Source organism: Myiozetetes cayanensis, unplaced genomic scaffold, assembly GCF_022539395.1.
Source record: "Myiozetetes cayanensis isolate MyiCay16 unplaced genomic scaffold, myiCay2020 scf2-11, whole genome shotgun sequence".
NCBI classification, from domain to species: Eukaryota; Metazoa; Chordata; class Aves; order Passeriformes; family Tyrannidae; genus Myiozetetes; species Myiozetetes cayanensis.
Window position 1 is genome coordinate 105503233 of NW_026087411.1, and position 27718 is coordinate 105530950.

At 45.9% G+C, this 27718-nt stretch overlaps 1 protein-coding gene across 1 annotated transcript; it reads right to left on the reverse strand.

The window, feature by feature from the left end:
• Positions 1-1445: 1445 nt before the first annotated feature.
• SDC1 (syndecan 1) lies at positions 1446-26630 on the reverse strand. The gene is made up of 5 exons (XM_050316116.1): positions 26370-26630; positions 6151-6232; positions 4633-5126; positions 4282-4411; positions 1446-3747 (listed from the first exon to the last, which is right to left on the reverse strand). Exons 1-5 carry the CDS (start codon positions 26424-26426, stop codon positions 3581-3583), a joined length of 930 nt encoding a protein of 309 aa, XP_050172073.1. The 5' UTR covers positions 26427-26630; the 3' UTR covers positions 1446-3580.
• Between the last annotated feature and the right edge of the window lie 1088 nt (positions 26631-27718).

A 27718-nucleotide genomic window follows, 5' to 3' on the forward strand; every position in this document is an offset into this window, starting at 1 on the left:
CATCCTTTTAATTCCTCTATCCATCAGATCCTTTTGAAAGACCCTGCATACTGCAGAGGCCACATCTTTTCTCTCCTCTTTCCTTAGAGAAGACAGTACACTTAATTTTCTGCGATAAAATTACTGTCTTCTAATTTTATAAGCTTATTAAAAATTCTGTCCATCAGGCTTCCAGTTTTATGAGCTAAACATCACCCCAGAATGCCAAGTAAATACTTGGTTTTGAGTCTCTATCTCATCTCCTGCATATTTAAAAGGTTGGGTTTGTTGGTTTGTTTTTTTTTTTTTTTTTTTTTTTTTTTTTTTTTTTAGTTTTGTGGCTATCACAAATTTCACCCTACCCCTTTATTCCACTACTCCTTTTCATCAATATACATGCTAGGCCTGATGAAGACTCAGATGAGGCATTTACGAAATGCCTGAAATAGTTTTTCTTCTCAGTACCCCTGTAGAGTGGCCCTCTTTTTTTTCTTGTTCTCTATTCCAATTACAAGATTATACAGCCTTTTAGATTTGCTTTAGCTTCCTTTATAGGCTCTAATACAACTTGACAACGTGAGAATTGTGTAAAGTCCCCCTTCTCTCATAGTTTGCCTTTCTCTGACATTCGGTGCATTTACACCCTCCAGCTCATTTTTCCAGAACAAAGAAGGGGTCAAGTTTTTCTGCCAGCCACATTCTTTGCATCTCACTTGTGAACAAGAGCAAATGTGATAATTGCTCCAGCATGGATGAAGAAGGAAGTCAGGAAGCACAGTGAACAGAAATGTGACTCAGGAAAACCCAGGCTAACCTGTGCCAGAGTACAGAGGCAGACCAGCCCTCCTGTAAATTATTCACTCTTGGTACAACAAAGTTTCTCTCAAGTGCACAACAAGGATGAGGCAAGTGTTGCACTTGTAAGGGTTTTCACACAGAAACTTCCCACTTCCCTCAGCAATTCATTTTATTCCCTCCCTGCCACCTTAATTTCCCGCAGTATCACTGATTAGAAAAGTGGAAGCAAAAGTCTTGGTAAACCCCCAAGGAAGAGAATTCATAGCTGGTAAGGCACTTCAACACAAAACGGCCAACTCTTATCCTACACAAGCCTTTTACCCAGTTTAAGGGACTAGTAAAGTTGGAATGAAGTTAGAAAACACTTTCCAGCTTTGTTTGGCTAACAAAGCAAGTCTTCTAAACTCAGTCCTTCCATCTCCACCACAGCCCATGTATTCCACACTCTGCACCCGGACAGAGCAGCTCAGTGCAACCTGGACACCCAAGGCAAGGTGAGAGGGAAAGAGGCCACACTCTTACCTGTCAAATGCTGAGCTGAATCTCCATATCTTTAGCCCAAAAATTCACACTTCTGGAATTCAAATTCCTTAAAGACCTAGGCAGTCTTAAAAACCACATCTATTTTTTAAAGTATTACACAGATCAATGTTCACCAGTCAGACACATTCTTGCCAAAATGCCATTTATTGCAGTATACCCTTACATGGCATATAGATAACCAAATGCTGCATCTTCTGTTAGAATTCGTATCTCATTTGTACCACTTAAATAACACAGAATGTCATGTTTGTTTCACAAACTGTCAGTTAAGACTACCAAAATATACAGTTTTTTTCCTTTTTCCCTAACAAGGTTGTGAGGTACAACTGAAGTTTACTACTTTATCTTCCTGTGCTTTACAAGAACCTTTCCATAGATAGACCTATCAAACAACATTTCTACATTCCTATACAAAGCAAAGAATTACAGCTGAAATTAACACCATCTGGTCATTGCATTTAACCTATAAAAATTCATTCAGTAAAAAAAAAAAAAAAAAAAAAAAAAAAAAAAAAAAAAAACCAACCAAAAAAAAAAAACCATAATGGTTGTTGCAGCTTTACTTAAGAACAGTCAGCTACACATATGCACAAGCTCTCTGTGTGCATAAGGAAGAGTTTAGAATCAAGAAGTTTTGGGTTCTTTTCTCGAGTTTGCAGAGAAGGCACCAATTTTAGCTGCAGAGCAGCTCAGGAGTGTTTTATACTTCATTTAAATTACACAGGTTTTTGGGTCTGACTGTTAACGTGCAACACTTATATCAACTGTTGCAGTATTTTCCAATGTTCTCCGATCATTCCCTCTGGCTCAACGGTACAAATATTTACATCAGTTGTAAACACTCCTCCACCCACCCCATACCTTCTGCACTGAGCGATGAGGAACTGAACTGGCAAGAAGCTACTCAAAGGCAGAGCAGAAGTAAGGCTTTGTACAGAACACCACACTTGTCTTCTCACTCGGTTTGAGATACTCTGGAGAGCTCCAGCCCCTCAGTGAGGCCTCAGTGTCTGGCATCTGGCACACACAGACCATACACAGCTTCAGGCACCCGGACTTTTCTCAGAAGGTGCTTTTTGGCCCTTACTAGTCTGACATCCCTGGAGCTGCTTCTCTCCAAAGTGCAGGGACTGCTTCTGAAGAGCTGTTCCGGAGCAGCGAGAGCCAAGCACACAAACTGTTGTGTCTGTTTAAGGCTATCTACACTCAGCCTTCCCCAGGCTCATTTCAGAGGCTTCTCTGCTCCTCAGCTGCAAAGTCATGACATGCTGCTTTCCATCTCCCACCCCGCGTGCCAAGGCATTCCATGGCACAGATGGCAGACCACGTTCCAAGATAACCATGGGGAACACTTGTGGAGAGGAAGGTGCCACAAAACGCCATCGGTCACCTGCCGACTACACGGTAGCGCGGGGTGAGATCGTCAACAGCACGACAGCCCAGCCTCGATTCTGCACCTAACAAAGGGAATGTCTGAGATGAGACTGCTTAGAAAAATCTACTTACCTAAGTCTTGAAAGAGCAAGAGGGTAGTGGGACAGTCCAACGCTATTGGTAAAATTTCTTTCTACATAGTTTGGGGGTCTTTGGGGTTTGGTTTTTTGCTAGTCTGTGTACCAACTGCTTAGGAGCTGGTTCTGAGTATGGGATAATGCTTCCAAAATATAAGTTATTTTAAACCACGTGACAGTCATTTGTTTACTCTGCCCCTCACACCAACTCTCACTAGAAATCGTGTTCAGCTTGATGTTTAATAGGCATTAAGTGCTCCAAATACAGCGACCATAAAGAGCTAGAGGATTGCAGTGTACCAAATGTCTGCCCAGCACAGCCACTTGTTACGCTCAGAACACATCTATGAGTTAAATAGGAAGGATCCCTGCTCTACAGAATTCGAGCACTGATAATTGTTTATTCTTGCTAGCCCTTTCCCTAAATATCAATAGTTCTATACATACAGTGCTCCCTTGTCTTCTCCCCACCGCCTGCCCCAGCAGTCTCTAGATAAACCAAAGTGAGTTTAGGAACTTGCAGTCCCAATTCTGTTAAAAAAAAAAAAAAAATTGTGCAAGAAAGCGGGGAATGTTCAATGAATCCAGATCTACTTTGTAGTTATAAGATTTCCAATGGCAAAGTGGTAAGGGCAAATAACCCAATGATCATATGGCTTAAGTTTAATGCAAAGCACACTAGGAGGTCCACGTGCAGGGAGAGAAGAATCCAAGAAAGATGGAATAAGAAGTGTCCTGAAGATCAGTGTTTATGCATAGAATTCTTCTTGTTTGTGTGGTTTTTGGTATCCTCCATTAGACTGTTTTGGTTCATCCAGTGAATAGCTGCCTTCGTCTTTTTTTTTCATTCTGTACAGCATAAACGCAACTAGAAGCACTGCAAACACCAAGCCTACCAGTCCTCCAGCAATAACACCTAGAAGGGGAGAAAAAGACACAAATTACTCCAGATGCCACGTCAGATAACGCTACTATGATTTTAAGTTCCAGATTGTTACAGAAATTAATTTGCCCTACTGCCCCCTCCCAAACAGACACCCTGCCATTACCAAGCACCCACTTAGCTACACTAGCCAACCCTAGAGACAGATCTCCAACCAGGCTATGCTACAAAGCACACAAGGCTCTGGTGTTCAACCCTAGTAATTTGATCCAGGCAGCAATAGAGCAATTTTACTGTAATTTTTGAGAGAAGTGAAGGAATAGGATTAAACGTAAAGTTGCAGATAAAGCAACCACTGCTGGCTGGCATTAGCAGATCAGTATTTGCCCCTGTTATGCTTTTGAGAACACAGAATTGTGAATCACCACCCTCATTTCAGAGGTCTAATGTAAAGGGTTGGCTTCCGAGATGCCAACAGAGATGTACTTGCAGAACTGCAGCTTCTGCTGCCTGAAGACTCCTATGGGAATCTGCTTTTACCAACTAGAAATCCAGAATATCTGGTACCTCCAAGAACTTCTTTTCTGTCCATAATTCCTGAGGCTCCTGCTGCTTTGGCATTCCTCCCAGAGTCGGCCAGTACTTCTGAGTTCTGGGTGGGGACCAAATCCTCATCTTTAGTCAAGATGAAGTCTCCCTGTTGGGACATAAAAGGCAGGTTATTCATGTTTCTCATCATATCTGTTACTAGATACTTTCCACAGCTTTGGTTTTATTCCATCTAAAACCCTCCACCAATATAACCTATTAAATCAATCATTGTTTTTGATAAATTACCATCCTTTTCTCTCAAATCAACTGATTGCATAGTACTAAAGCCATCTGCCTAGAGAAGGTGTCAAAACTGTCAGTCCTCACCGGGTCTCCAGAGCCATCTTCAGAAACCTCCTCTTGTGTAGGAACAACATCCTTTGGAGTTGTCGTCGTGGGGATGGCAGTGCTGTCTCCCTCATGATGGACAGTGGAGTGGGGCTCAGGGACATCTTTAGTGTCTGGCACATCAGAGCTGGGGATTTTTGGTTCAAGCTCATGGACCACACCTGAGGCTTCTGAAGGAGTTACATGAACCACTGAAGGAGAGTGAGTAGTGGGGCTTCTCACTGTTGTTGTGACCATGTCACTTGTTGGTTTCCCATCAGGTGAGCCCAGGACAGCTACTTCATCCTTCACAGCTACAACTGGTTCCTCTGTCACTAGATTACTAGTTGCAGAAGGAGATATTGCTTCCTTTTCAGTTCGGCTCTCAATCCCAGGAAATAGCTGCTCATTGAAATCCACTGGAGTTGCCAGTACTGAGGAATTAGTTGGTTCTCCTGGGATTCTCCAGGTGTGAGACTGGTCAGTCAGGGGACCTGCAAAAGCAAAAAAAAGTATTATTCTTGGCCAGTTTAGAGACCTGTTAATAGTATCTTCAGGACACTGGTCTAAGGAGGATGCCTAACCAGCATAGCAAATTTTCATAATAACAGCAGTTCAGTTTGTAATTCCTCATCCTTTTCTCTGGAATAAGGAAGGGACAGACCAACATGCTATCAGCAGTACTTTGTTAGTCATCTGCTTCTCCCCAAAGCAAAGCGCCAGTCTCTTTGCGGTGAGGTTGACAAGAGGGAAGTCTGCTTTCAGTACGCTGGTTCCTCAGGGTGGTTATCTGACTATTTTCACATTAACAGTTTTGTTTGATTCAGAGCAGTCACACCTTTTGTCACTAACACATTTGGCACCAATTTCAGCGTGTTATTCCTGCAGAATTTAATCTGAAATACAAGCCTGTGGCCAGAAGGAAGCTTCAGCTTTCAAAATCTTGCTCTTTTCTAGTAGCATCTCCTCAACTTCAGCATTGAACACCAAAGATCTCTCTCATGTAGTTTAGTAACCATTTTAATAGATTTTTTCCTGCCCTAAACCCCCTTCATTCGGCTCATAAAAAATTATGGCCCATTGGAACATGCACATCTGATGACAGATAACATTTTCCTCTTGATGTACGTTGGCAGGTTGGGGTTTACACACCCTCAAATGTGTATAATACCAGCTCATTAAGGCCCTTCTTATGGTCTCTTTTCCCCACGAGTAAAGAACCACTAGAGTTTCATAACATTCTTCATACATCTCACATTAGCAGTCACAAGGAGTCTACCTACTTCTGCTCCCTTTCAAGTCTCCTACAACTCATTTTCTGCTAATTGTTGATATCTCAAGCAATACAAGATTAATAGATTAGGCTCCTTCTCTGTTCCCAGCTCTCATATTCTGGGACAGGGTTGTGTGTGTCTGTGATTCCTCCCACCACCCCCCCTTCACTTGGATGTTCATCACGATCTCAATTGCCTCATTCTAGAAGATCAAGCACTAACAGCACAGGTGCTAATAACTCACCTGCACCTGAACCTGAGAATGCATCATCTTCATCACCAGATGAATCAAGGTCTTCAGGGGGAAGATTCAGATTTGTAGTTTGCTTTAAAGAGAAGGAGAAAAAAGGTGTGTCAGTGATGAGATAAAAGTTATCATGTTGCTTGCACCAAGTCCTCTAAGGGCTCCTAGAGGTTACACAAACTTTCTTTGTACAGATTGCATTTTTTTAATCTTCCTTTGTTCCAGCCCACTTCCCGAAAAGAGTAGTTTTGGTTACTCTGTTTGGTGTTGGAAAGGTCAGTCTTGCTGTCTCCTTTCTCTGCGCTGCTTCCAGGCTACACTTGCTTTGGGAAAGAAGAAAGCAAGGAATCCATTCAGAGCTGCATCCTGGTAGTGACACTCAGTCCTTACACAACATAACTAGTCTGTGTCAAGAGCTGACTGCTCGTGTCTTCCCTATCTACCAACCTCTTCACCTGCAAATCACTGCATTAGTTCTAAGAAGCAGAAAGGAAGGGGAGACAAAGTAGCTTGCCTTCTGTCCCTTCCTGAGCCCCTCAAACACTGTTCACATATCTGAAACTACAGCATCTAACCAGATGCAGAATGACAGTCCCTTTCTAAGCATGGGCACTCAAACTAAGTCCAGCAGCCAGCCTTCCCTGCAGGAGAATACAGCCCTGAGCTTTCTCCATTTACACTCCAAGGAGTACACTAACCAGCATGGAAGTTCAGTTGTTGAAACAAGAGACCAACCCCCTGTTCTGTGGCACTTGTTTGTCATAGCACACAACGTTCAAAGCTGCTCAGGATCTCTAAAGAAGACAACACTATTTCAGTGTTTACTAATTACTTCAGAGTGATTACTTCATGCATCTTGTTAGCTTGTGCTGTATACACTTACTGTTCCTATCAGTACAACATGCCTCTCAGCTCATGACTAGCCCCCAGGTTTATTTCTGTAGGGCTACCGTTATCTAACAAGTCATTCACCCTTCTCAGACTTCAAACCAAAGCCCTACAAGTCACTTTTCCTGAATTTTGTCTTTTCCTATCCAACTACATTCCCTGTTTCCCAAATTTTGACTTCTATCCCATCCACAAGATGCCCTTGTCACCCCTTTCCAGTACTGACCCATCTTCAAGTTTAGATGTTGCATTGCATCATCCAAGCTGTGGGATCCCTGGCATCCCATGGAGGGGGAAATCTTATTTTATTATGTAAAAAAGACCATGCATTCTTCACAGCTTTGCAACCAGACCCACAGTATTCCTCTAAGTGTCACTTAAAAATGAATATAACACTCATCTTCATTCTAAGAAGTTAGCCAGCACTAGTACGTACTGTCAAAGCAATCCAGCTCTCTGTTGTCACTTTATTACCAACAATGGATATGTTTATTTGCCTTATCTCCTTTTCATTCTTTTTATGACACAGGTTTATCCAGTTTTCTATCCTTAATATCTTATCCATTCCCCACATTTCCATGGAACAACTAGTTTCCAAGGTGGTTAACTAGCTCATTAGATTTGACCTCTCTGAAGACAAGTATCCAAGTTGCCACCAACCTAATCAGGCCCAAGATCTTACTCCTTCTAGGTAATCACTGTAGTTAGAAGACTTTTTTTTTCTTTAATAACAAGAAAGTAGGAACAAAATCCTCACATATAGACATTAAACTTTTTAGCACTTTCCTTCCCTACTGAAAACAAAACCACAAAACACTATTCCTGAAGCTTCTGCAAGCATATTTCTAGAGTAAATTGCCCTTCGATCTCTTGCTTAACTGCCTGTCATGAGGTAATTTGGAATTTTAGATTTGTCCCTGCTTGTTTGCACTGGGCCTTTGCAGTCTTCCACAGAAAGTAGGTCAGATAAGTACTTCCCCTATGTTTTCCTTCTCGTGTTGAAGGGTGGTGACTCACACAAGCTGAGCTCACTACACTTCAAATATTAAAGAGTACGAACTGTTGGTGCATAAGGAATAAGAACTGCCAGGCTTCCCAAACTGTCTCACTCACCCTTTCCAGTACGTTCAGAAGCTAAGTCAGGCTTCAGAGTGCACCATTTTTGTTGATGGGGGGTTGGGGACCATTTTTCTCCCTCATTTCTTGCACTAGCAGAGGCAAGCACAACCCTTTGTTCTTCCACTCAGCCTGGCTGAGTGCAAAAGGGGACGCATTGCAAAAAGGGAAAAGGGGGGAGTGTGTGCATCCTCCTCCCAATGAGAAAACTCTACATTGAAGCAGCTAGAATAGAATCTCTCCAGCTTTTCATTGAAGAAAGGGACTGCCAATCCAGTTTATGCCACCATACACCTTTAGCTAGGATAGAGACTAACTTCCCCTCAGATCTGAGTCTGCCAGGGATAGTTTATACAGGGTTTCCAAGAACACCTGTACAGGCTGATGGTCTGCAGACCTTAACAAAGCCTCCTGAAAGGATCACAGACTGTCAAGATATGAAATAGCAACTCTTGATCTTGTCTACTGAGCCTGCACCCCTTGCCCTTGAGGGACTAACGGGTGAGGTGGCTTGTGAGTCATGCTGTGCTTCCTCTCCTGTTATCGAGCATGTCCAGCCACACTTCCCCTCACACCTGAGCTCTGAGCCTCTTCCCAGGCTGCTGCATGTTCTGCTTCCCCATAACCTTTGTTATGTACTTGTTTGAATCCTAGTTTGATTTCTGTATCTATCAGGGATAGCCAGGTCCTTCTCAGAAGACACAAGGCCAGTGCAGCCCAGTTAAACCAATGGAGAACTGCTTTTCACAGTTTTATATGAGAACTTAGTGAAGTTCCACTATGTGTGTCCTTCTACTTAGTTGGCTCTTGTCCTCTGTTCCTCTGTTGTTGTGGCATCTCCCCTTGACCAGGCATTTTGAGGCTTGGTACCTGAGAGAGACTTTCTTTGTCCCAAAGACTCAAGGGACAGTATAAGATTATGCACACGTGGATAGCAGTTAGAATACCCACAAGGTGATGTAACTTCATGAGATCATCTAGTTTCATGACAGATGAGTATTAAGGAGCATTTCTCTAATTTATGTAACTGTATGGTTATATAAAGACTACATTTTTTGCTCCATAGATTACACATTCAATGGGCATGAGAGGCAGTAACCTCTCCTTATGGCACCACAAAATACAAGACTGCAGAAAGGTCATGCTTCTATAATGATCTGCTGCTGAAGGATTTCAGACACAGCAAGGTTAACATAAAACACTCAGGACAGCATCGGAAGGGATTGAACTAATTTGGGTTTGCATCAGGAAGATGGACTGTGCTGTTCAAACAAAAAACAACTCATGGTCAAGGCTTTGCCATGACCTTTTACTGCAGCTGAGTTACACCAATGGGAAAGGTTTTGATTAGCCAAGAGGATTAGGGGCACAGAATCCAGGTTGAGTCACCAGGTTGTGCTTATCATACAAAAGAGCTGAAAATAAATTCCATCTTAAAAAAAGCTTACTGTACCAACAACTTTGCATTGCTTTAGCTCAAAATTTTATTATCAGATTGTTCAATATAATCAAACATGGGCATGCTTTTAGAAATTACGTCCATCATAATCCAGTTTGTTTTTCAGCCCACCAAGACTATTTGTGGATCATTCACACAGTAACTGATGACAGAGAGGTTGGATAAACACATCTAAATTCAGGCAGTGGATCCTTTGAAGGATTTCTGGTGGTATTTCATGTATTCTAGTAAAAAAACTTTGAATTCTTACAGTGCACCTATAACATGTTGCTTTTTTACCAAGCTCATATGTTTTTGTTGGTTTTTTTTCAGCCATTGAGACGACTGGTTAGAAATACTTGCCCAGTTCTTTTGATTTGCTGTTACTGAATTCAGCTGCATGTGAGGGGTGAAATTTTTAACAGTATTTTTGACATGTACTAACCAGTAGAAGACCCCCTTCCCCAAGGATCAAAGCAGTCTGTTTAGGGGAAACCCTGGGGTGACTGGTAGCTTCTGCTCTTGCTGAGCACTGTATTGTTGCAGAACAATAGTTATTCAGCTCTGCTGGGACAACCAGAAAGCTGCTTAGTGGCATCTTCAATTTAATCAACAATGGGCCAGGCTTTCACAACTAATTAGCAATATTATTGGCTCCAGAAGTCTGACATACTCTAGATTTTTTTTTTAAGCATCATATTTAACTATTCTTCAGTCCTCATTTTGGTCAGTCTGAACACATGAGTCTTTCTTTACTTATTCCATCAGTTGCTACAGAGCTCCCTCCTGCTACAGCACAGATCTGAAGTACTCTCTCATGATGAAGAGGAGATTTATTAGCTGAATCTCACCCTGCCCAAACTGGGAACCACATTTATTTAATTTGATACATGCAAAAGGAAACAGCTTTTCTCAAATTGCTCTTTGAGGTAAGCAAAAACACTGGGCTTTGCCACAAGCTGCTACAGTCCCTAAACTAGATTAAGGATGATTTGTATCCCACTATTATTAATTCTAGTTAGTGATCAGCAGTGTGAAAAACACTTGAAATCCTACATTATCTGAATAAAGCTGTTAATTTGCACATTTTTTTCTCCTAATAAATCCTCCTCACTCAGCTGAAAAGGAAGGAGCTGAGCTCTCCCACCTCAAACACCTCCTTAAGCATTCTGTGAGATTATTCCAACTTTACGGAAGGCAAAACCAATGGTTTGGTCTTGTTTGAGAGGTATATATAAGAGCAAGACAAGCATTTGCTCTGTAATTTGGCTACCAAATAGGACACTAGACCAACTAGAAAAATACTTTCACAAGGATTTGAACAGCTCTAAAATGAACTCAAACAGAAGGGTTTGTCTTTCCTATATATTGAATAGCAGAGCTAGTTCCACTAACAGAAATGCTATCTGAGGCAGACCAGCCTGAAGAGCTTCTAACCTCAAAATAATCTTGATGTTAGTGTGGGGGAAGGGAAAGATAAAACCCCCTGCTGGAGGAAACTTTAGCTTTGTTAGACCTTGATATTCTGCAGTTAATAGCCCATATACGATACACTCCAATCTCAGGTGTTTATGGTCTGAAGACAGCTTATTGGTTAAGGGAATTAAAAAACAAAAACCCACTACCACACACACAAAAAATATCACTGGCAGTATCCTCACCTATCCTCCTTCTCCTGCAGACATATAGACTGCAGCATTAAGCTGACCACACACACCTTTAATTTTAACAGTCAGCCATAAATTCTGGAGTAGCTGAAACAGAACTGATGTTTATATATGATGAGTCAAAAGTGAAGCTTGCATGCAAGTCTGCTTCATCAGAAGTCAGCAGGAATGTGGCACCATCTCACCTAAATTCTCTTCCATTGTTTCTCCTGCTGCTCAAAGTAAACTCCAGTGCTGCTTGGTGGCCCTATAGGTTAATGAAGTAGTTCTCTTCCTAGAAGAGCTAACAATGCAGAGTAACAGTGCAGGCCAAAGACCAGAAAGATGGCTACAAACCACCCCACGAATAGCCCATGGGCTGGACAGCCCAGACTTAAGCAGTACTTTTATCCCTGGCTAGTGTTCTAATCAAGGTTGTTCAAAGCATTACAACCCCCCCTGCCCATGACATTAGAACTAGATGACCTTTATGGTCCCTTCCAACCTAAACCCTTCCATGATTCTATGAAACTATCTGCCCTCCCTGTTTCAGACAGTGTTGTTCCCTCATGCCCCCTCAACAAGCTTTTGATGCATATCAACCAGCTTCAGCATCCCCACCCTTCCATCCATCAGTTTGTGTCACCTGGAGTAAGGCTGGTTAGTGGCTCACAGGGTGCTCCTTCCAAAGGGAGGCCAAGTGGAAAGTAAAGGATGCTCTTTTCCTCAACAGGGCAAGCATTGTTTTAGCAGCTAGAGGTAAGTAATCCAATTAATCTGGCTGCTTGTCTATCAGATTATTAGTATAAAGAAATCTGGAAAATCTTACTGGCCTTCTCTTACAGGCCAGTAAGATCTGGCATTCTTACTGGCCTTCTCTTGTATTTTTGGCTGGTGACTTGAGAAGAGAACTATCTTTGAGGGGAAAGTCCTAGCTGCAACAGCAGTTGCTTTTGTTTGAAACATGAACTCTGATCATCACAACAGAAGTTTCCTCTTAGCACTTGGCTCTCAAGGCAGCAAAACACCTTCCAACACCTACTCAAAACAGGATGAGAGTTCATAGGATCTATCCCAGTATGAGCAGAACAAAACAGACTGTAGACTGCCCACTAGGCTTTAATCCTCCTTTTCTATCAAGCTGTAGGAGCATACTCTGATCTTTGCACAAGATGCAGTGGCCAAGGAAGAGCATCCAGCTACTCCACACCCACATCAACCACAGTCCCAGTGGTTCCAGAGGCTCCACACTATTGCCCAATCAGCATTACATTTTCTCCTTACTGCGACAGGGCAACTTTTTTAATTAAGTAGGGCTAAAACACAGCAATCAGCATGCCAAGACCAAAAATAAACCAGCCTGTCACCATCAGGTTGAGTTTCACATCCTGCAGCGGGGCCTTTTAAATTCCCACCTTCCATGAGAGCATGTCACTTCACGCTTCCTGGACCATCCCTGCATATCTGTTTGTGCACTTTCATAGTGAACCAGATCAGGGAACTGGTCTGGCTAAAAAAAAAAAAAAAAAAAAAAGAAAAAGAGAAGAGGATAAAATATCATGCAAAGAATTTTCCAGCAGGACCAGTTCCCTGATCCTACTCAGTGCATGAATGCACAAGTGTTTGTGTTGGCACAGGGCAGAGCATGGCAGCCAGGGCTGTTTAAGCATTCATACAGATTTACAGCCTGGGTTCTGGGATGCTGACACACATTCCCCTGCCCGCCATGCATTATGGAAATGCACATCACCAGGCTGCAGGCAACACACAAATCGGTGGCTGACTCAAAGGGCCACACAGGTTCATACAAAAATGAGCAAGGAGAGGGACTGTAGGGAGAGTTCTCTTATGCAGTGTTTGCTCACAACGGATAATGTTTGCTCCCAAGTCTCTCAACAGTGCTTTTAAGTCCTTCCTGACCTCATGTACACAGTAGCAAAGGCTAGAGAGATGTGTTGCTCAAAATGGGAGCAGTTCTGCTTTTGCCCTGTGTCACCTGAACTTTACAGGAGGTGCAGTGCAATTGCTGTTTAGTCCTGGACAAAGAGTACATTGCACATCCTTTAGCAGAGATGGCTGAGCAAATCTGGAGTAGCTGGAGTCCAAGAGGGCTATGGACTCCACAGCCAGGGGAGCTCATGGCAGCAGTGACAGCACGCCGGCTGTGCGTGCTGCTAGGAGTGCACAGAGCACTGGGTCAGTTCTCATGAGAAGAACTGAGCTGCCTCACAACTCCCTCTCAGCCAGCTCCACTAGAAGGGTGGTCAGTCCTTCAGCAATACAGAGAAGCGAGTTACAGCCTGTGCTCCTGGTTTTGCACCTGGACGATATATCAAACAAGTAAGTTACCACACGCTGCTTCCACTCACGCCAACCTGCTCCTTCCAGCCAAGCAATGCAGCCCAGGCCAGAGACTGAATCTCATCGACAGGTCAACACAGCCACAGACGTGGCACACAACAATTACACAGCTTAATTGTCTATCAGTAGCAGGTTGTCACAACATGGCCAAAAGTGAGGTCCCTTTTGTCTCCCACGTTCAAGGCAGTCTGTGCTTTGAAGATGCAGCCTAATGAGAAAGCTCATTTCCCTGCAGCTAATCTCATGAGAAGCAGCCAGTTCAGTTTTATGTTATAAACCACTTTTCTTTAAAGATCTAAAGATCTTTCCCTGCAGCTCTTTAACATACTTGATAGTTCAGGCATTCATTTCTTGAGCTAGCACAAGAAAGCCACAGCCAGTGCATAAGCTCAAAGGGTTGTGCAAAGTAGGTGCAGCCCAGGGAGGCCATGCAGCTAACAGCTCCAGTTCATCCTGGGGAATTAATTTCAGTCTACTTCAGCTGGCTTGGGAGATGAGCAGTGAGCTGCCTAAGTCAAGACCAGACAAACCTCACTTGTCTTAAAACCCTCTGACTTAGTCACCAGCACTTTTTAGTTCCTAGTATTGCAAAACCAGCAGAGAATATTCATTCTTATAGCAACAGTTACTTCATCTGCTTATTTAGAAAGGAACAGACCAAAAATTGCTTGGTTTCAGCTAAGGCTAGAGGAGGGCCACCCATCTCTGAAACCCTGACAAAGTAAAGCTAAAAGAGGGGAGTATGCTGGAGATGAGAAAATCTTTAGTAAATGAAAAGCTATCCAGCAAAGGACTCCAGCAGCCCAAGACTCACCACCCATGCATACTTGTAACTACAACAGATAAACATGATCCTCTTGACAGCAGAAGAAATTAAGAGTGACGAAATCTAAGGTCCCTGCTGTCTCTCCATCCTATATCCGATGCAGCCCCTGCTGTAGAGTTCAGGCAGGTGAGGATGAGAAACTCACCTCACACAAAACAGCAGCAGCTACAGCCACTTGAAAGGAGAGACTAGACTTTGCATCATTGCCTCCAACATATATAAACACACTGACCTTAAGTCTCCAATATCCTTAGCCAATTATCCCCAAATGGCTGACCTCTGTTGGGTGCATATTCCTTTCTTTGTCCCATCTCTTGACACCCACTCACCCTGTTTTATGGGATCAGTACTGAGGACTGTCACTGGAATTAAATTTGTTACAGAACCACCCAGAGCTCCTGGCAAGTGCAGCAGTGGGCCTCAGACTGCCTGACTGCTCCTGGACAGCATGCGTGGTCTGGAGGAGCCAGTCTCCTCTCCTCAGAAACCATCCAGCTCCCAGGGAAGCAGACCAGTTACAGCCCTGAGACTGCTGAATGTAGTCCAAGGCTGGGTTTGAGGGAAGAGCTGCAAGCGTCTCCATTTGTTCTATTTGAGTCTGTCTTCTCCCAGTGGACCTGTTAGCTCAGACTGGTCAGCGTGTGGCCGTAGGGCTTGTGCCAGGATGCTGAGAGTCTCAGCCCTGCACACTCCTCCTGCCAAGGCGATCACTGCAGAACAGAGCACAAGCCTGCAGCACACCAGCATCAGGACATGGCAGGGGCAGTTCAGGGACATCAGTCCCACAGGAGCACAACTTGCTCTTGTCATCACCAGCCGTCCAGCTCAGAAATCAGATGCCGCTATAGAAAATCATTTCTACAGGACATGTTCTATGGCATCTCAAGTCTTCAAATTAGGTTCGTGCATCTCACTGTGCATCTCTGATGCCTCTCGGCAGCACCAGGAAAACACGTGTGCCTCTGGTCCTAGGGAAACCTGATTCCTGGAGACAAATGCCATACTATTTGGCTGATGGAACTACTACCCATTTCAAATGAGATCCACACCACTACCACAAGTAACACCAGTGCTCTGACCTGAGCAGACATGGTCCCGAAGTCAAAACCCACCTGATCACTGTGCTACAAAGTATTCTGGGGGGAAAGAAGCTGTTCTGCCTCACCTGAGGAGGAAGCCAACATGCAGACAAAAACAAGTATCAGACAAGAGTAAATGCAACAACCTTTGGCATCCAGACACATGGCTAGAAGAAGACTCAGGTTCTTATCTCAATCCCAGGAGTTTCCCTCTTCTTCTCCTTGAATTCCAGCAATGCAGGATATGCGAGGGAACCAGGAGACAAAGCTCTAATATCTTCTTGAAGGATCACAGAAGCATTTTCACTCCTTTAGTGATACATACATGTTTCTAATTTCAGCAAATTGCTTGCAGTGCTTCACTACGGAAATCCAAGTTTCAGATAAAAATCCCTAGTGTACCAAACTAAGAGTTTGTATTTAGGGCAGTTCCTAGAAGCTAGGATGTTGTTTAAACCTCAGTAGAAAGATGAACTTGCAAACCCGTAGTACTAAAAGGTCTCAGCTAAAGCACTTGGTAAACTAAAATGAGACTACTTAAACCTACAAACATTTAGCCTTACAACAATAAAAAAGCTGACAATGTGTTCTGATTAGTTACAGTGTTTTTTAAGACTTTTAAGAGAGTTATAGTGGAACTGCCCAGACTAATCTTTTACAAGAGGATACATCCTATAGTAACTGAATATATCCTACAGCAATCGGATATGTAAAAGATAACAAAAACTACTATTTGCTTACACTGGAGTGACAGAAATGCCTATGAGCTGCAAGGCCTGCTGCTATCCAACTGTGCTTCAGCTTCCCAGATGATCTGATCAGTTTACTTTACAGAACTAACATCAAATCCTTCATATCAGGACAACAGCCTGAGATTCAACAATCCAAGACAAGGCCCTCTTGATTGCTTTTTTATATTCCACATTTTCATCAGAGGAATGCACAATGAAGTGTCCAATGCTTGTGAAATTATTTTTTGCTAACAATCTTCCACACATACATCCCAGACATATGTTCCCTCGAAATGCTGTATTTTGTTATAAAACTCACACTCAAACTTCTCAGTTACAGCATCACCACCAGCCCTTTCGAGCCCACCCCGCCAATGAAGAACTCATGGATCAGGAAACTGGAAGCACCCAGAAAGAGCTGCCTGGCTTGAACAAATACTACATCAGTCTCTGTCTCACACATGCACACCAGATGGCAGGACAAGTGACATCCTACAGCCTGATCCCTTGGCGCTGTTACTTGCCAGCCTGCTACAGGAGACCCTGTATTAGTCTGAGTCACTGAAATAGTCTAAGGTAGAACCCAGCTCAGACTGCATGAACTCCCTTTGAGAAATACACTTCACAACCACTGGAACAAGTGATCTACCCACATAAAATGGTGAAAACCAAGGTCCCAGTGCCTCTTCCTAAGACACTAATGGTCTCTGTGTTCAAGGTTTACAAAAGCAGTGGTAATCCTGCACATACTACAAAGTTCTGACAGCAGTTGTCCTGTTTACAGTTAAATTATGCAACATCTCAGTGAGATTATGGAAGCTGACTGGTGTACTTCCATGCTGAGTCATGAGGGTGTTGGAGTATAATTTCAACACTGAAGCATCAAATGAAAGCCTCCCACCAGAAAGTCTTAAAAAACCTGTTGCTGCAATTGTGCTCCCATTACCTATTGTTCCACTCATTTCATTTATGAATATTAGGCCTTTCTTGACTGAACACCTACTGGATTAAACTAACTCTGACCTAGTCACCCAGTTACACTATTTCATACCACATCTGTATAGCAGAGCCCTGAATAAGGGGCTTGCTACAAAGGCAAGATAAATCAGAGCTTCCCTTTGATCTCAGCTGTTATCCAAGTCTCACTGTAACAGATACAGTTATGTCGTGCCTTCATTTTTGGGTGTACAGCTGTTCACCAGTCTTCCCTGTGGCCTTGTTTCAGAGCAGTCACCAAATGAGTTGGGGAGATTTGAGTTTAGTGGGAGAGGCTACCATATATGTGCAACCTGGATGCTCTCACACCTCAGATGAGCAACTGTTCAGACTTGAGTTGTAATCCGGACACCCCTGTGTTTTATACATCTTTGCTGGGAAGAGACAAGAGACATCACTAATTCCACCTCTGACAGACTGTTGGCATTAAGACAAGTCAATAAAACAGTACTAAAATTGCAAGGCAAGGTGAAGTGCTTTACTACTAAGTTGCTCCTAGCACAACATGTCCCATAGCTCAGACCAGTTTCTGCCAAGGAGTACTGTTGGGATAGCTATGTAACAACAGATTGAGCTTCTAAGAACCTGTTCAAACATTACTAAGTTAAAGATATTTCATATAGGAATAAACTTACATGAACAAAGTCTACTCACTGACTACCAACTCCAGTCAGCACAATATCCCTCTAAATAAAGGAGAGCATAAAAAGCTGAAGGATCACCTTACAGACCAAGTCTGAAAGCACAGTCTGAATCACATGTACCAGCACCACCACACTGAATGCTTTGCTGTCCCGAGTGCATAGTATTCACCTCACAACCATCAGCTGATGGATTATGCAGGATTGCTCATACAACTCTACTTGCTCATCTCTCTGAGGCATCCAAAACAGGTACAGTTTTCAACAAAAGAGCTGTGATCTCCTATTATGAACTTTCACTTTCTTTTACTGGATACTGCAGTTTTTACAACTTCATAATATTCTGGGCCTGCTGCCAGAGACCCACTGGCTACATCCATACTAGTAAATTAAATAACATCAGAGAACATCCCCAGGCACTGGAACACAATCTACACCATCAAATTATTAGAATGATTTCTGGCACAGTTTTGAGCCTTGTCAACTGGTATGCCCCCAAATAATGCACAGGAAGGTTCCCCACAGGCAGTTTGATGTGCAGGGGGAGTGTTACAGAATAGGCCAGAAAATTAGATTTTCTACACACTTGGGACTCCAGCATTTCATCTGGCCACAGGACACCTTGTGTCCAATGTATTTTACTGTACTGGGTTTGCATGGCAAGATTTTGGTGGCTTCTGTAAGAACTGCTAGAACTTCCCCCATGTCTGACAGCCAATCCCAGTGGGCTCCAAGACAGACCCACTGCTGGCCACGGCTGAGCCCATCAGCAATGGTCCTAAGTGCCTTTGGGATAACAGAGTTGAGAAGGGGAAAAAAGTTATTGCACAGGAGCAATTGCAGCCAGAGAAGAGAGGAGTGAGAATACGAGAGAGCAACAACCCTGTAGACCACAAAGTCAATGCAGAAGGAGGGGCAGGAGGTGCTCCAGGTGCCAGAGCACCTGCACCAGATTCTCCTGCAGCCCACGGTGCAGATCATGGTGAAGCAGCTGTGCCCCTGCAGCCCACGGAGGTTGATGGGGGAGCAGAGATCCACCTGCAGCCCAGGGAAGGCCCCACACCGGAGGAGGTGGATGCCTGCAGGAGGCTGTGAACCCATGGGAAGCCCCCACTGGAGCAGGCTCCAGGCAGGGACTTGTGGCTCTGTAGAGAGAGGAGCTCACACTGGAGCAGGTTTGCTGGCAGGAGTTGTGACCCTGTGAGGGATCCACTCTGGAGCAGCCTGTTCCCAAGGACGGCACCTCACGGGAGGGACCCACACTGAAGCAGTTAATGAAGAACTGCAGCCCATGGGAAAGACTCACACTGGAGTAGTTTGTAGAGGACTGTCTCCTGTGGGAGGGGACCTATGCTGGGGCAGAGAAGGAGTGCAAGAAGCCCTCCCATGAATAGGAATGCACAGCTGAGACATGTGATGAACTGACAGCAATCCCCATTTCCTTGCACCACTGGGGGAGAAAAGTTAGAGAATTGGGAATAAAGTTAAGCCCAAGAAGGAGGGAAGAGAAGGAGGGAAACGTGTTTTTAATGTTTGGGTTTACTGTTCATTACCCTACTCTGATTGAATTTATTACCAATTAATTTCCCTAAGCTGAGTCTGTGTTGTCTGTGACAAGTCACTAGTGAGTGATCTCTGGCTGCCCTTATCTCAATCCACAATTCTTTTGTTATATTTTCTCTCTTTGGTGGGCAGCGGGCATCCAGCCAGAGTCAACCCACCACATTTGCTTACTAAAATCAGTGTAAGAATGTTTGGTGAATCTTTTTAACCCCTTTTGGCTGCATGCTAGATGTGGGGGGGGGGAGGGGATATTGAGCATTTAGCACTTTTCAGCTACTAGAGTAATAACTTCTAATTATTCATAATTGCATCTCCCAACTTCTGTAGAAAGGAGCTTACCAGTGTCTCACAGCTCACTGCAACTACAGACACAGACTGGGAAACTTTGTGCGGGTTAAACACGCTCCAGAGCAGAGCCGATGCTGCTGGAGGATTAAGCCAGCAGCTTTCCTCTGCGAGGCCATGAGTCAGTCGATGTGAGCACACGATAGCAGAGCACTCCTTTGCCACTGCCCAGACATGCCAGAGTCAGCCTCTTTTGTTAGGTGCTTTGTTCGCTGATGGGAAAGTAGTCACGATCTAGATGATTCCTCAGTTAGGACAGAAAGAGATTTAGAAGTCAAAGCTGTCTAGCTGCAGGCTGTAGGCAAGTTTCGATGCAAGCCTCACTACCACTTTTCCACTGCATGTAGGTGCCACTTACGCACTGCTAGAGTCAGTGAGGTGGACAAATCACATTTGTCCATCAAATCTGCTGGTGTGAGAGTCTCTATTACAGTTTCATAAGCATAGACCACAGCAGCTGAGTGAAAAATATCACATATGCTTGTGTTTGTGTCAGATACGAATTCAAGGAAGCTTTACGTTACCCTCCTCTTACCCCTCAACTTCTCGACTGAAGAAAGCCTGGGCTCTAACCCTAAACATGCCTATTAGTTGGTCAATGGGATAACAGGTTATCCCTTCTGCAGAGGTGCTTTAACCAGAGACTGATGTTTTGGTAGATCAACAGACTGCTCTGAGCTCCTGTGGTTGTGCAGAGCACAGGCATTTAATCTCCCTGATCACCATCCTGGGATCAGGGCACACACCCTCCAAATTTTGCTATGAGCTGGATAACAAATAGCGTGACAGGTATAAATATCTCTCTATATAAATATATACATAACTATATTTGTATGTCTCTATTCTACTGGTCTCAGAGCATACAACACAGCAGCATAGGATCCTGTTCTGGGATAGGAAAGAGCCAGGTAGGCTCTTACTACAGTGCTGTAGCTGCCAGCCCTGGTCCCCAGGGACCATGCAAAGGCTCCATACCAGCACAGCCATAGCAGCACTGCTGCTATGACACGCAGTTTCACAAGAGCTCTCATCTGGAACTTGTTACGTTAATCACCGCTTGCTCTCCAGAAGGCAGACTGGCTCCACTCACCCCTGCCCACCTCTGGCTTCAATCTACAGTCTGCTCCTCCAGTAATCCCTAGATGCAAGGGGCTGGACTGGAGCAACTGACTGGCTCTGACCAGGAGGTGTACAGCCACCAGCATTAGAAACTAATTAGCAAGAGCTTTCCTGTGTAAAGCACAAGACAGCCATGGTCTGCAGTGCTGCCCAGAAAGCATCCTGCATGCTCCCCTTCCAACTGGAATGGAGTTCAAGTTTCCTTACATTTAAGAGGCAATAAGCTCTTCATCACAGGGCAGAGGCAGACAAAGAGCAACCCCCACTCTCCAGCAATGGCTTGTGTGCACTCAGGTGATGGAGCCAGAGCACTCTGAGAAGTTGTTGCATGAACTGGATGTACTTTGCAGAAGGCTGATTGACAGGAGTGTACGCCTGGGACTGCCTACAGCCAAAAATCAACACTGTCAGCCTTTGTTTCCACTACTGGCAATCAAGACACTGACATGACTGCACAGATAGCGCACAAAAGTTACACAGCAGAACATGAAAAGAACACAGAGCCTCCATGCAAGGCAAGACATCCATGAGTATTTTAAGCTGTTTGGCAGGCACTTCCCTATCTGTTATATCAGTACCTTTGATTTAGTTGGGAGTCATTCTGCAATAGCAATCCTGAAGGCCTTTCACTCAGAAAAGCCTGAACACTAAGAGGCAAAATGAATGGACACGAAAGAGAACCATGTTGCAAAAACAAGGGCTATGGAGAAGGTAGTTCTGCCAGAGAGCACAGCAGCATGACACAGCAGTGAAGCAGCAAGAGCTCTTTAACTGATCAATACCCAAAGGAGCTTCAAACTAGAAGCCTAGCAGGGAAAGCCATGACTTACACCACCTCCATGACTCAGTTGTAACTGCAACTCCAGTGACTCAACGGGAAGTTCTACTGCCAACTCCATCCAAATCCCACTAACACACTGGTTCCCATCCAGCAAAGCAAGCCCCACTGGTGAGACTGGTCTCAGCAGTGAGATACAACATTACAGTCAAGCATGGCAAGGAGCCCAAGCTAACAGACTCCGCTGGATCCATGCCGGTTCCACAAGACCCAGAACACCGACTGCAGCCAAGCACTGCTTGAGAAATGGAGAGGTTGGGAAACCACCACATTAGCAGATGTTGCCCCACAAGGGTTGCTTGTAGGAGGTCCAAATGTTATCTCACCTTGAGGTAAGGCTTCACAGCACAGTAACTTTTCCACTAGCATCTCCACAGTAGAAAGTGCACTATCCTGGGTCTCCAGCCAGGCCAGATAAGGCTCATTGCTGCGGTACACCAGTAGCCAGCAGAGCAGCAGTTCAAATGAAGTATGTTTGTCAGCTCTAACTTAGAGACCTGTCAACAAAACTGACACTCAGCACTCTGAAGGAGACACCACAGGCTTTCTGCATGGAAGAGTATCTTCTCAGCTCAGAAGTAAACCTATAAGAAGTACTTGCACTGTTGGTCAAAACAATTTCCACATTGTAAGTTCAGTGCCTACATCAGGAGTCTAGGACTAACAAAGGTTCCTCACTTCTAATCCACAAATAAATAGTGTCTTTTAATACTGATGCCTCCTCAACAGCTCACAACCATCCCTCAAAAACACATCCACTTATGTTTCCACTCATATATATTCTGCTCACTTCAGAACACTGAGACAGGACCCAACTATACTCCTTTTTTCTTCCACAGCCTTTAGCAGGGCAAGACTACAGTATTGTTTGGAGGCACTGTTCCAGCTGAACTAGAACAGGAAAGAGCTGCTGCTCTAGCTGAAAACTGATGTTTCCCACTGCTTTGCCAGTTCTCTTGGCACAAACAGCACCTGTCCAGTCTGTTTGTGGAGAGAGTTATGATGAAAGTTTCACAAATAAAAAGTCTATCACTTTGAGCTAAATTTCTCTTGGACAAAAGTACTAAAATAAAGTGTCTATGCTCTCCTTATGGGGCAACAAGAAATCTAGTCAATAACGCCCTGACAAAGCAACTCACCTTGGAATTGACGTGTAGGGGCTGGTCAGATAATCGCTCTCTTTGGCTCCACTGATTACATCGCCATGACTCTAATGAGGGCTTAAACACCCAGCACACACAGACACCTACATTTAAGTGCCTTAACATCAGCTGAACGCTGTCCCGAGGGAGTAATGCCATTTGCACACAGTGAGTGCATCAATCTCCAGCTGTCCTGGAGTGCTGTATTAGACATCTCCCACTCTAGATTATCTCAGAGCTATTAAGATGAAAATACTAACGCTGCAATGCTGAAGCACTGCAATCTTATAATTGACAGCACCTCCTCAGGAAAGGGGTCCTATCTTCTCTCTGCCAGTAAGTTCTCTCCTCCCTGTGGGAGGCCCTACTAAAATCCCAGCTACCCAGATGCCAGAAACAAGTGTGGAATGTCCCTCTCAGAGCCATTAGTATGATTCTTGGACACATGAATCACTTCAAGCAAGGTTAGGATGAAATGCTAGTATATAGGCCACCTGGAGACATCTAAGCACTAGGAATGCAAAACACATACTTAAAATGGACCAATTTTGCTGTTAAAACAGCAGCCTACATTTCAGGTTCGTGCAGTAGTTTACTTTTAGAAGGCTTACAGGTTTCTTGCACTTGCTGTGACTTGTCTCAGGTTGTTAGGAGAGGATTGTTTGGTTTCCAGAAGTTTCAGAATGCTGCCATTAGAAATGTTAGCTCTTCTCACCACTTGAAACTGAGAGAAACCTGGAACAAAGACTACAAACTTGCACCAGAGCCCCTTTACAAGACACAAATCCCAGCTTATTTGTTGCTGCTCTAATCAGAGCTGACCAGACCACAGAGTCATCATTTCACTGTGAAGTGGCCACCAGTGAGTGTTCAGATGAAGAAGCTCTGTTTATAGTGCTCGATAAATATTTTGATGCTGCTCTGTATGTACTATAGAAGAAAGTGTTTCCTCCTTATCCACTGCCTACATGTTTAATAATTAGGCTGGACTACCTAATTTCTTCTAATTAGTTTATATTCAGATAGCAATGACATCACGCTTGGAAAAAGGTTCGGCCTGCTCTGTGAAGTTTGTGTCAACCATCAGCATACACCTACACCAAACAAAACAATCAAACCCCTGTTTCCCCTCACCACACAGGCTAGATTGTCCACTGTCTTCTGTAGTAGGATGCACATCTTGGCTCAGTTGGCTTGGTGGCAGAGTTATACCATCTAACAGTTTCCATTTGAGAGAATAATTAGGTTAGTCTGTTAAAATGTATCAGCCTTCTTATTTCAAGGAAATCCATGCCCCCATCATAACTGGGGGTAATTAATCTCCTAAATTGTGTTTTTGGCAATAAAGTGTCACCTTGAAGAAGAACAGGAACCTCTCGAATAATTCCTGCAGGTAAGAGTACTCAGGAAAAAAACAACCATTGTTTGGTCACTTTCTTGTTCCTGTTTATTATTTCTATGACAATATGCAGGGACAAGTCAAGTCATGCAGCAAAAGCCAAGCGCCAAGAGATGTGTCAGCAGCAGCTGCACCCTTCCCAATGATCAGACCACCAAGAACCCAACACAACCATGGCAGTGCCCATAGCAATGTGGCAGATTCATCTGCCACACTGCAGTGGCAGATTCAAAGGATTGTGTAGAGTCACTCTGCTTCTGTGCCCCAAACAAGAGGTTTTCAGCCACTTGATGCAAAAGTATAATTATTCCAGATGGGTGGGAAAGGCAGCTTAGTCCATGCCCCTGACATTTCAACATGGGGGAAAAATCCCACGTGATCACCAAAAGGGAAAAAAACCTCAGTGCTGAGTCACCACAGAGAGCCCCGAGGACTTCTGCTCCTCCATGTGCTCACCACGGAAAGCCCTTGATCTGCAGTGTCACCCAGGCCCAAGTGTCTCTTACACACAGGAAAACTCCAGACAAGCATTGATTTCATGACCTTATCATTCCTAGTAAGCAATATTTATCACAGGAGGATTTTATCCAAATGCACTACATAGACTGTAAATTAACTGCAGTTTTTCCACTTTATTCAGAAGATGCAAGCAGAGCCCTCTCCCCATGGAACAGTGCTGACTATGCTCACGTGTTTGTCATTTTAGCCATGTCATAACGACTCACTGCCATGTGGACCAGAAGGGTACATGCCCATAGCCCATGCCAGGTTCACAAACAGAACAGCACAGTGAAACTGGAGGTATTTTGAGCAGCTTAGATCCTACTGTGTACTTTGTTCTGCCACTCCATATCTGACTGCTGCTGCAGTTCATCCCCAGACAAGTTTCAAATCAATTACTCCATTTAAGGAAAAAAAAAAAAAAAAAACAAACCAACAGCTTTGACCCTGATGTACCAGCCTGCTCAAACATTTTCCTCCTATTCCACCAAAAGGAGAAGACCACACAACCGGTGCACACTCAGGTCTGACAGGGCATACATGTGAAATAGGAAGCTACCACAGGAGAAAGGGATGGGATCGGGGCTTTGTGCCTGTCAAGGGGCGGCCACAAGGCCTCCTGCCCCGCACCCGCTGATCCCCCAGACCTGGAGCGCAGAGCACAGCACTTCACAGCGCGGTGGTGCCAGGTTTCCGCGGAAAGCCGCTCGCAGGCGAGGCGGGAGCAAGAGCAGGAGCAGAGCCATCCCCTGTCCGTGGATGACACCTGGCGGCGGCTGCTGCGGGACCAGCGCTCCCAGGGCTCAGGGCTCGCCCGGGCCCCCAGAGCTGCTCCCGGGACACCGGGGCCGGGACAGCACAGGCCTCGCTGCCGTGGGGTTACTGAGCCCTGGGGAGAGGGGCTGGCTCCGAGCCCGGCACTGGGGCAGCCGAGCCGGGCACCGGGACCTTTGTTTGAGCGGGCAGAAATTAACGACCCCGGGCGTACCCTCCACTGGGCTGGGGCTCCCGGGCACAAAGGCGGCCGGGAGCCGCCGGCCCCGCGCTCCCCTGGGCTGTGCCGGGGCACGGCAGGAGCGTCCCCGCTTTAGGAACCACCCGTGACTTCGGCCACGGCCGAACCACAAAGGGCCACATGCCAACGCTCAGCCGGACTCGCCGCTCGCCGCCTCCGGGGCGCAACACGCCGGAGGGACGGCGGGAGCATCCTGCCCACCCCCGGCCCCTCCAGGGGCTCCCCGAGGGGTCCCCGGTCCCGGTGGGGGGAGCCGGGCAGTGCCGCCCGCCCGGCCCGCGGCGCCCCGGGGCGGAGCCGCCGGCAGGTCGGGAGCCGCCGCGGCGGGTCTGGTTTGAATTAAGGCTGCCGGGGCAGCCGGGCTGGAGCCCGCCGCCAGCACAAAGGCCACCGCAGCCCTCCATGCCGGGATGGGCTGGCCACCGCTCCGCACCCCTGCGGGAACCCGTCGGAAGGGGGGAGCCGGGCGGTCCCCCCAGCCCAGAGCAGCCCGCCCCGGCCCCCTGCCCCGCCGCCCCGGCCCCACACGCCGCCCGGGCCCCGCCGCCCCACGTGCTCCGCTCGGCTCGGCTCACCGGGACAGCAGCCTGGAAGCAAAGGGCCACCAGCCACACGGACACCACGTTTATCATCCTTCCTCCTCGCTGGGCCTCGGGAGCTCGCAACCTGTCCCTGCTTCCCGCCGTCTCCGTTCCTTGTCCCGCTCCTCTTAGGACTGCTTTAAGTAGCTTCGGCTTTGCTCCCTTTCCTGGTTTCTCTTTTTTTTTTTTCCCCTCTTTTCTTTTCCCTTTTTCCCCCTTCGCACGCCACGGAATCAGCCTCCCAGCAGCGTTCTGCGACGGCGAGGAGTTGAACTCTGTCTTTTAATGAACCCTCTGCAACAACCTTCACCTTACGGCCACCCCCCGGCCGGCCCCGCCTCCGCCCCGCTCCCCTCCCCTCGGCTCTGCTGGGCTCGGCTCAGCCCGGCTCCCCGGCCCCAGGCCGGCCCGGCCGGCACGCCCTGCCCCGCTGCCCGCCCCCGCTTCCTGCCGCCGGGATACCTGCGCCGGTGCCCCCTCCCCGCCTGTCTCCCCCCCGTCCCTCCGGCAGCCGCTGCTTCCCTCGCACTGCATTCCCAGATTTCCTCTCTGGCAGCGGCGTTGCTCCCGCCGAGCTTCCTTCCCTCTCGCTAAAAATAATAAAAATTCATAATAATAATAGTGATGCTGTTAAAAGCCCTCCCTTCCCGTTCCGCTGTGGGAAGATCCCGGGGGTGCTCGGCCGTCTCCCCCTTCCCCCGGCGCCGCTCCAGGGAGAGGGGCGGGAGCGCTCCCCGCACCCGGAGCAGCCCCCCTGGTGCCCGGGCTCCCGGTCACCTCCAGCGGGGGCTTCTCCCCCAAGGAGGACGTGTTTAGGGGTACGAGGGTGCCCTTCCTCTTGCCCGCGGGTCCCCGGGACCGGCCCCGCAGCCTCTGCCCGTGCCTTCGTGCTCCCGTTTTTCTGCCTCTCTCAACAGGGTTTCTGGCAGTGTAAAATGCTGCTGGAGGCTTGCGGCAAGAAATGCTGCTTTGAAAGAAGCGCCCTCCTGCAAGTTACCCTTTTTTTTCTGGAGTTAAAAGCGGCTTCAGCGCTGCTGCGGGTTGGTCTTTGCACATCCCGCCGAGGATGGCAAAAACGAGGCCGGCAACAACCATCCTGAAAAAGCACAACACGGCATGGATTATTCACCCCAGCAAAGAGTCAGGGCTGGAGTTCCTGTTCCCTTTCAGTCCATTCAGTTGTCTTGGTTTTCTTTCTCTGTGTGTGCCAGCGCATGTTGAAGTGTTTGCTATAAACAATGCAGCCCAATGTGTGTGCAAATGTTCTTTAAGAAAAAAAAAAAAAAGAGACAGTTTTTAGGAATTTTTACAGCTTCTGGGAGCTGTAGGAGCACACTGGCCAC